This window comes from Brassica oleracea, chromosome C2, assembly GCF_000695525.1.
Source record: "Brassica oleracea var. oleracea cultivar TO1000 chromosome C2, BOL, whole genome shotgun sequence".
Lineage (NCBI taxonomy): Eukaryota > Viridiplantae > Streptophyta > Magnoliopsida > Brassicales > Brassicaceae > Brassica > Brassica oleracea.
In genome coordinates this window covers 8,959,342-8,969,206 of record NC_027749.1, presented here as the reverse complement: position 1 = coordinate 8,969,206, position 9,865 = coordinate 8,959,342, and the positions used below count along the sequence as shown (strand labels likewise).

The following is a 9,865-nucleotide window of genomic DNA, read 5'->3' as shown; positions in this document are numbered from 1 at the left end:
ATAAATAATTATTTTTAAATTTAATCAACTGAAAATAATATCCGTACAATTGTGTGAGTCAAATTCTAGTTTTATTGATGTATGTTATATATTAGTGTTGCATGTTTTAGGTAACATTTTAATGATGCACGTTTTTTAATATCTTCATTATTAAAATTATGCACGTAAAGATAACTCACGAGTTTTTTTGGTTGATTAAATGGCATTATGTCCAAATTTGTTTAAGGATATTTCATTAACGTAACTGAAAAAGACAAACAATAAAATAGAAAGTTTAAATTCATTTAAGCATACTTCATTAATATAACTGAAAAGACAAGTAATAAATTAGGTAATTTTATTTGTTTTAGGATATTTTATAAATGCAACTGAAAAAGACAAGTTAAAAAATATGGAGTTTAATTAATGAAATAAGAACATTTTCAAATGGATACTTTTTTTTTAATAATATAGATGAAGGAATGGTTTAAAAATGATTCTTTTTATGTGACGACGACGGCGATGGCGATTTCAAAGTAGGGTGTCGATGTTCGATCGAGATTGGGATCCGGGTGCTCAAAGGAAGTTTACGATTCGCGGAGAATCATATGGAGATGGGATTTCAGGGGATCTCAGCGGAGATCTGCGAATCAATCATCTAAGATCGAGATTGAAAGAGTTTCAACCGAAACGGGTTGGGAATGGAGATACGATTGGGCTTTTCAGGATATGGTTATCATTTAGATCTTTGGAGTGGATGCGGAATCCAGAAGATCAAGCACAAGCATTGAGAGGTATGAATTTCGTTATCATCAAAATGAAATCTCTGTTGTCTATTATAGAAACTGGAAATATAAATAAGCGATACGCGAATGATAAGAAGGATATTTGGATTCTCGACAGGATTTTCTTTGGTATTTTGGAAGTTTGGAAGAAATTTTCCGATGATTGGGTAGAGATACATCGAATCAATTATGGAGGTTTTTTTATTTATGGTTTAGGATTCTGGCATGATAATCTGAGCTATGACTATCGTTATATAAGGAGTGGGGAATTACTTTTCATAAGCATTACAGCTTCTCTTTTAAGAGTATACGATCTAAATTGTTTTGCTTTCTTGTTATTGGTATTGGTGATCATTTCTCAGGCCCAGCTTGTTGGAAAGAGTGGTGACGGGAAGAATGGAGAGGGGAATCATAAGCGGTTGAAGATCTTGATTCCTCATTTCGACAACTCTGATCTGATCAAGAGTTACTCTAAGACTCTAATTGGGAGATGTTTCAATCCGGTGAAGCAAGAGGTCTCATCTCTGATGGTGATGTTACCAAAAATCTGGAAGGTGGAAGAGAGGGTTGTGGGAGCAGATCTGGGAATGGGACGGTTCCAGTTTCATTTCGATACAGAGGAAGACATTGTGGCGGTCTTGGAGATGAATGGAGTAAATTTGATGAGTTTGATTGGGGGTTGGAATGAATGGAATAAATTTGATGATTTTGGTGTTTGGATTTGGTTCAAATTGTTGCAACGAAAGAATTTGAATTTTTTACTAATGTAATTTGATGTTTATGGGAGGGTAATAAAGTTGCTGGAAAATATGTGGTTTGTTGGTCTTCGTATGTGGCTCGGGATAGAGCAGAAAGCTTTGGCTGCATGGAATCGGGGCTTGCGGCTGGTCTCTTTAAACCAGTTGCGGAACGTTTCTTTGGAGAGGTTTCAAGTGTTCACTTTGGGAGCATACGGTTCAGCTCTGGTTTTTGGTTCAGGAGCTTCTAGAGATTTATATATGTTATACGTGCAGCGTATGGTTTATATATCTCGTTTCTTTACTATGGTTTTTATTGGATTCAGTTTAAAGGGTGAGCTGGTACTGGATATAACGTATACATTTGGAATGGAGCAAGGATCTTATTTTTTCATATGGAAGCTCTTTACTATGACGTTAATTTCGGAGTTTGGGGGTTTTTTTGCTTCTTGGTGGTTGGTTTTTAAAGGTCTCATCAAATCTGATTTCGCTAAACTCTCGGGAGTTTTATTTATATTTTTTAAATGAGAGTGCTTAGTTGGAATTGTAGAGGCATGGGAAGTAAGTGGACTATGAGCTATCTAAGAGAGATATACTACAAACATAAACCGGATTTTTTATTCTTATGTGAAACAAAACAGGATTCAAAATTTGTTCAAGATTTTCAAGCACATATTGGATTTGATAATTTGTTCACAGTTGATCCAATGGGAAGGAGCGGTGGCTTAGCGCTTTTTTTCAACAATGATTTTCAGGCTCAGGTTTTATATTCTAGTAATAGAATGATTGATGTGGAAGCGGTGACCCAAGGAAAGACGGTTTATCTTACATTTGTGTATGGTGATCCTATTCCAAAATTAAGGGAAGAAGTGTGGGAACGTTTAACGAGATATGGGCTTGCGCGTTCGGAACCCTGGTTTATTATTGGAGATTTAAATGAGATTACTGGAAATCATGAAAAGGATGGAGGATCACTGCGGAGTGCAGATTCTTTTATTCCTTTTAATAACATGATAAGGAATACTGGGTTATTGGAATTTCCGGCACGGGGAAATAAAATGTCATGGCAAGGGAGAAGGGGAAAAGGGAAAGGAGCATTTACGGTTAAATGCCGGCTAGATCGAGCTCTAGCAAATGAGGAGTGGCATACTTTGTTTCCATGTTCTTATACAGAATATTTAGGGTTGGTGGCATCTGATCATCGCCCAGTGGTGGCTTATCTGGATGATAAAGTCATTAGGAGAAAAGGACAATTTCGGTTTGATAAAAGATGGATTGGACAAGAAGGTCTTTTGGAGTCCATTACAATGGGCTGGTCAGATTATAAGGCAATAAGGGAAACTGGGATTGTGGCAAAAATTAGTAATTGCCGACATGAAATTGCTAAATGGCGGAAAAATAATCCTCCTTATGGAAAAGACAAAATTAATGAGCTACAGAAAGCTCTTGAAGAAGTACAAACAGATAATTCTAGGTCTCAGGAGGATATTATCGAGGTCTCAAAGAAGTTGCAAGATGCATATAAAGATGAAGAGGAGTATTGGCATCAAAAGAGTAGGAATACGTGGTATACATCTGGAGATCTCAATACGAAATTCTATCATGCTTTGACTAAGCAACGAAGGGTACGTAATAGGATCGTGGGTTTATATGATGCTTTGGGAAATTGGATTACGGAGGATGTGGGTGTGGAAAAAGTGGCAGCGGATTATTTCGAAGAGCTTTTCACTACCACTTCTCCAACGGAGTTCGATGACTTTCTCACAGAGGTATCACCGGGTATTACTCCTCAGATGAACCAACGTTTGTTAAGAGTAGCGTCAGAGGATGAGGTCAGAGAAGCCCTTTTTATGATGCATCCAGAGAAGGCACCAGGACCGGATGGTATGACAGCTTTTTTCTTTCAATACTCCTGGCATATCATCAAAAAGGACTTGGTGGATATGGTAAATAATTTTTTGGTTACTGGAATTTTGGATCCGAGGTTAAATACTACTAATATTTGTATGATCCCAAAAACGGAGAGGCCCACAAGGATGACAGAATTGAGGCCGATTAGCCTATGTAATGTTGGGTATAAAATTATTTCGAAGGTTCTTTGTCAGAAAATGAAGATATGTCTACCTTCCCTTATTTCAGAGACTCAGTCGGCTTTTGTTCCAGGAAGGTTAATCTCTGATAATATTCTTATTGCTCAGGAAATGTTTCATGGATTCCAGACGAATAAGGCATGCAAAAGAAAATATATGGCAATTAAAACAGATATGAGTAAAGCTTACGATAGAGTGGAATGGGATTTTATAAAGGCTCTCTTACGGAAGATGGGTTTTGATTTACATTGGATTGCATTAATGATGGAGTGTATATCATCGGTTCAATATCGGGTTCTACTTAATGGACAGCCACGAGGCCTTATCGTACCACAGAGGGGTTTACGACAAGGGGATCCTTTATCACCTTATTTATTCATCATGTGTACAGAAGCTCTAATTGCAAATATTAAAAAGGCGGAAAGAAGGAAACTTTTGACGGGAATGAAGGTAGCTAGAGCATGTCCATCGATATCTCATCTGCTTTTTGCGGATGATAGTCTTTTTTTCTGTAAAGCCCGGAAAGAAGAATGTCATACTATCCTTCGGATTTTAAAGGAATATGAGGTTGTATCAGGTCAGCTTATCAACTTTGATAAGTCCTCAATCCAATTTGGGCACAAGATTGAGGAGTCAACTAGACAGGAGTTACGAGATATATTGGGAATTCAAAATCTTGGAGGTATGGGAACATACCTAGGCCTTCCAAAAAACTTGGGAGGTTCCAAGATACAGGTTTTTAGCTTTGTGCAGGACCGGCTAAATAATAGAGTTAATGGTTGGACTTTTAAGTTCTTCACAAAAGGAGGAAAAGAAGTGATTATTAAATATGTGGTTACGGCATTACCAAATCATGTGATGTCTGTTTACTGACTGCCTAAGGCAACGGCTAAAAAACTGACGACCGCGGTCGCACAATTTTGGTGGAGCCCAGGGGGAAGGACAAGAGGTATGCACTGGAAATCATGGGATAAAATGTGTCTTGATAAGGAAGATGGGGGTCTAGGTTTTAAGGATATCACAGATTTTAATACAGCAATGCTTGCTAAACAATTGTGGTGGTTGATAGAGAAGCCACATACATTATTTTCCCAGGTTTTAAAGGGACGGTATTACAGGAATGCATCACCCCTGGAACCGATTCGCTCTTATTCTCCGTCATATGGCTGGCGGAGTATAGTTTCTACTAGATCTCTGGTAAGCAAAGGACTAATCAAAAGGGTGGGATCAGGATCATCTATATCTGTATGGAACGATCCATGGCTCCCAACCACTCGCCCGAGACCAGCAAATAAAAATCAACACGTTTTCGACCCAAATCTCACAGTGGATTCTCTTATTGATTCTACTTCGCGAACATGGAATTCGCATGCACTCAGGGCTATGATGGATCCTCAGGATGTGAAAACTATAGAAAGTATCCCACTGAGTAAAACCCAGATGGTGGACAGGAATGGATGGCATTTCACAAACAATGGGAAGTATACTGTTAAATCAGGATATCAGATTGAACGGATTTATCCAGATAGGGAAAAACCACCTTTACTGTTTGGACCCACGGTTGATGCATTGAAGGCTTTCTGCTGGAAAATACGGTGCCCTCCAAAGTTAAAACATTTCCTATGGCAATTGGTTACAGGCTGTATAGCAGTCAAGAAGAATCTGAAAGCGAGAGGAATACAAGGAGACATCGGCTGTGCACGTTGTGGAGCGGAGGAGGAATCGATCAATCATGTGTTTTTTGAATGTCCTCCTGCACTTCAGGTTTGGGCTCTCTCCAAGATACCATCAAATCCAACTATGTTCCCCACGAGCTCCCTTTTTACAAATATGGATCATCTATTCTGGAGAGTCTCTCCATCGATGGAGGATCATCAATTTGCATGGATACTTTGGTATATTTGAAAAGGAAGGAACAATAAAGTATTTAGTAATTTGGACATGGATCCAAGAGATACGCTCAAATTGGCAGAAACAGAGTCAATACTTTGGGCTGATGCACATGTATTGACCGGAAATAGGATAGTATCCCAAGTCGAGGTTATGACTCTCCCATCAATTCCGGGGAGATGGTGTTTTACGGATGGTTCCTGGAAGGAGAATGAGATTTTCTCCGGGCCTTTCTGGGCAAGGTTGGCTAAGTACTTTAGAAGGTTTCGAAGGGCTGTTAGGAGCAAAGAATGTCTGAGCTTGTATATCTCCTCTACATGCAGAGATGGAAGCACTAATTTGGGCAATGGAATGCATGAAAAATTTACGCCAGTTTCAGGTTACATTTGCAACGGATTGTTCTCAGTTGGTGAAGATAATTTCGGAACCAGAAGAATGGCCAGCATTTCCAAATTATTTGGAAGATATTAAGACCCTGAGAGAAGGTTTCACACGATCAGAGATTATCTATGTACCAACGCAAAACTCAAGAGCGGATAGCCTAGCACGTAATGTCAGGAAACAACCGTCATTTGTCGTTCACATGGATCAACATCTACCGGAGTGGTTCACAGAGTCAGTATGAGTCTGTAGTTGATGATAAAAAAAAAAAAAAAAGACTAGTTGGAATTGGATCGTCAACGGGAGAATAAGATTTAGTGTTTTTCTCTCAAGGTTTTTATGTATACTTTTGGGCTTTTCGGCCAGAAATAATAGATATGTGGTTAATAATGATTAAACCAGGAAACAATGGGCCTGTCCGGTTTTCAGTTATAAGGGGCCAGGCCATATAAAGATCCCACTAGTTGCTGAGAGTGACATGGCCTAACCGTGTGACAAGGAGGAACTTAAAATTAATTTACTCAACTAGAAGTAAAATACTACTCCCTCCCTTTAAATAGTTTAGACTAAAATCAATAATATTAAGAAAATTGGTATTTTAAAAAAAATAATATTTAATTAATTAGTTTAACCAATTATTAAAAAATTAATATTATTTGATTGTTTACACTATATTCAATAAATATAAAAGTTATCTAGATATTTGGAAACTACTTACATTTTGAAACAAAATAATTTTTATTAAACTACTTACAATAAAAAATGGAGGGAGTATTATACATTTGACCATATATAACTAAGTTTTTTGTATATAAAAAGGCCATAGGAGCATTAGTTAAAATGTCTTTTCAGGGAACATTCTTAGGCCGGCTACATTGCTGTATTATCTCGCATCTATTATCCGTTACTTGCTAACTAATATATTAAGATCAATTTAAAACTAGTATACTTGATCAATTCTATCCAAAATTAAAAAATCATGGACAATCACCTTTTCCTTATGCCACTTGGTTTTAAGAAATCAGTAAAATATCAGTCCATGCGATTGATCGACATATTTTCATTGCATATTTAAGATTAGAATTTAATTCCATCCGAACATACTATCACATATGAGAGATAGCGAAGAAAACTAGTTTAGTTTTATTTTGCAAAGAACAAAACATAACTCTATATTTAAAATGAAAGATTCTTTCAAAAAAGTTTAAAATGAACTTAAAAAAAAATTTCAGAGTCCACATTAGTTAATCAAGAAGTTCATGTACATGTAACAAAAAGGAGTAGTATCAAAGATCCCAATTGACAATTAATAATTAACCATAGAATTCATCTTATCAAAACGAAAGATAAAAAGAGTGGTAACCATAATCGAACATGGAAGCCACAAATGGAGTTGACATCCCCCTCTAAAGGTCCAATTTTTTATTTAATTCATGAAATCATAACTTATAAATAATCACTCACCAAAGTAATTCTCTTCACCACCCAAAACACATCTTTCATAGTCACACCACAAAGATGGCGACCGGTTCATCGACGACCCAAGTCATTTTCTTCACAGTTTCCCTTCTCATTGTCGCTTTCCAAGCAGTCCATGCAGACTATTACCGTCCAAGGCCACCGGTTATCCCTACCCCTTACGTCCCTAAGCCATGGGTCCCACTTCCAACGCCGAGCCCCAAGCCTGTCTATCGCCCTCCTTACACTCCGCGTCTACCAGTTGGCTCCATCGCTAGACAGTTCCTTGACCCACATAACGCTATTCGGTCTAGACTAGGTATTTATATATTAGCAATAGCGATGTTCTAGAACTCGGTTTAGCCTAGACGGCATATCGATCATAAGCGAAATGATTTTTCTAAAACGATTTTTTACGAAATCGGTATAGGCGGCACATAGAAGTCCCGTCTAGACACCAATCTTTTAATTAACGCCTAACGATTTTTTGAAATTACTTAAACGTACATTGTTATGATTCACCATATTAGTTGAGAGATTGGGTTCTAGTCCTTAAAATGCGATTATGGTTGGGTGTGTTGTAGAAGCCGTAACTGCCAAGAAACCATATCTTTCACATGTCTGATGGTTACTCCTTGCTTTGTAGCCTTTGCCATAGTTTCCTCGGATTAACAAAAAAACGACAAGTTGTTACATACGTCAGAATTACTGGGTAATTTGGCTATGCTAGTATGTTACGTAGGTTTACATTGTTTTTGTTTGCGCCTAAGTTTACTTTTACATGTAGTATATATAACTTAACCATTACATATTTTTTATTTTGTATATTGGTATTCTTATTGCTTTTTTTGTAATAAATTGAATCTCATTTCCTATTAGGTTTGCCTCCATTGGTTTGGGACGGCAAGCTAGCGAGCTACGCGACATGGTGGGCGAACCAGAGGCGTTACGACTGCTCAATGACCCATTCGACCGGCTCATACGGTGAGAACTTATTCTGGGGAAGTGGATCGAGCTGGGCACCTGGATTCGCGGTGCAGTCATGGGTCGTTGAAGGTAGCTCATACAACTACAACACCAACTCGTGTGACGGAAGTGGGATGTGTGGTCACTACACTCAGATCGTGTGGCGTGACACCAAAAGGCTCGGATGCGCAAGTGTGGTCTGTGAGAATGGTGCAGGAGTTTTCATCACTTGTAACTACGATCCTCCGGGTAACTACGTTGGCGAAAAGCCTTACTAAGAGAAAAAACATTTTAAACGGTTTTTTTGTTTGGTTCTTGATTTCATTTAATTTCTTCATATTTTCTGTTTCAACATCCTCGTAAAATTAAAGTTTGCGAGACATCTAATTTGCATGTAACATCGTTTTGTTGTTGTTGTTGACGTGTGTAATGTCCTAACCGTCTTGTCCTCAAAATTCTGTTGATTGGCCTTATTATGGTAACATCGTGAAAGATTGACTAACCGAGTTTTACTAGCGTATGGAAATCATTTAACTTCAAAAATATCAAATTATCCATGCTTACATACTTTATGAATTTTAATCTTTTTTAACGGTGGATGATAGTTTTTTTTTATTTATTTAAATGAAAGCAATGATAGTTTATTTTATTTATTTAAATGAAAGCAATTTTTTTTTGACATCTAAATATTATATATTATGTCTGAATTAGAATCTTCACTTGCGACGAATATTTCTTTATGTAATAGGTTAATTTACCAATTTTATATAGTTTTGTTTTATTTAATTCATATAGTACTTCTATTTTATATAATATATTATACAATTTATAAAAATAGCAAAGAATTTTTTTTTATAATAAAAATTTAATCAATATTAATGTATAATCATATTATATTAATAATTACGAAATTAATTATTGCATGGTTTTTAAAAAAATACTTAAAACTTTTAATAAGATTTGGGTAGATATTTTCTCAACAAATTTTGTTATAATTAAAAATAAAATTTAAATCTATATTTTCTCAACAGATTTGTTAGACTAAGAATAATCATTATGTCATATTAAGTAATTAATCAAATGGTCTTACTAAGACTTTTAAATAGTAGACAATTAGGACCCTAAATTAATAGATTAGAAGGTATGTTAGGAAGAGAGTTTTCTGATTGTCAAGAGACTCAAATCCAACATGTCTCCTTCCTATTGACTTTTTTTTTTAACATTTAATTATAAAACTTAATTATATTAGTATTATATACATGAGGTACCCATAATAAAGAATTCATCACTAATGTTCAGCGATGTTAAAATGGTAAAACTCACCCCATTTAAACCCACCCGTTTAAGACCCACCTCATTTAAAACTCATACCCATTTAGACCCATTTAAAAATATGTCTATTAGGGATACTCATTTAGATCCACAAAATTTGTACTAACCCATTTAGACTCATTTAGACCCATTTAAACTATTGTTATTTAATTTTTAATTATTTTAATTTTATGGGTTTTTAACATATATTAAATGAAACAAATAAAAAAAAATTTCACCAAAACCGTAAAATCGAGTTTTCCTGCCA

The 9,865-nt window shown here is 36.2% G+C and overlaps 1 protein-coding gene across 1 annotated transcript; it reads left to right on the top strand.

Moving 5' to 3' along the window:
• Positions 1-7,357: 7,357 nt before the first annotated feature.
• LOC106326036 (pathogenesis-related protein PR-1-like) lies at positions 7,358-8,743 on the top strand. The gene is made up of 2 exons (XM_013764077.1): positions 7,358-7,639; positions 8,200-8,743. Exons 1-2 carry the CDS (start codon positions 7,381-7,383, stop codon positions 8,562-8,564), a joined length of 624 nt encoding a protein of 207 aa, XP_013619531.1. The 5' UTR covers positions 7,358-7,380; the 3' UTR covers positions 8,565-8,743.
• The last annotated feature ends 1,122 nt before the right edge of the window (positions 8,744-9,865 follow it).

What these genes read in the sequence shown, in the direction of transcription:
- LOC106326036 (XM_013764077.1), top strand. Translation starts at nt 7,381, where the DNA reads ATGGCGACCGGTTCATCGACGACCCAAGTCATTTTCTTCACAGTTTCC. An exon ending in CGCTATTCGGTCTAGACTAG is followed by an intron (nt 7,640 to 8,199) that starts GTATTTATATAT and finishes ATTTCCTATTAG; the next exon opens with GTTTGCCTCCATTGGTTTGG.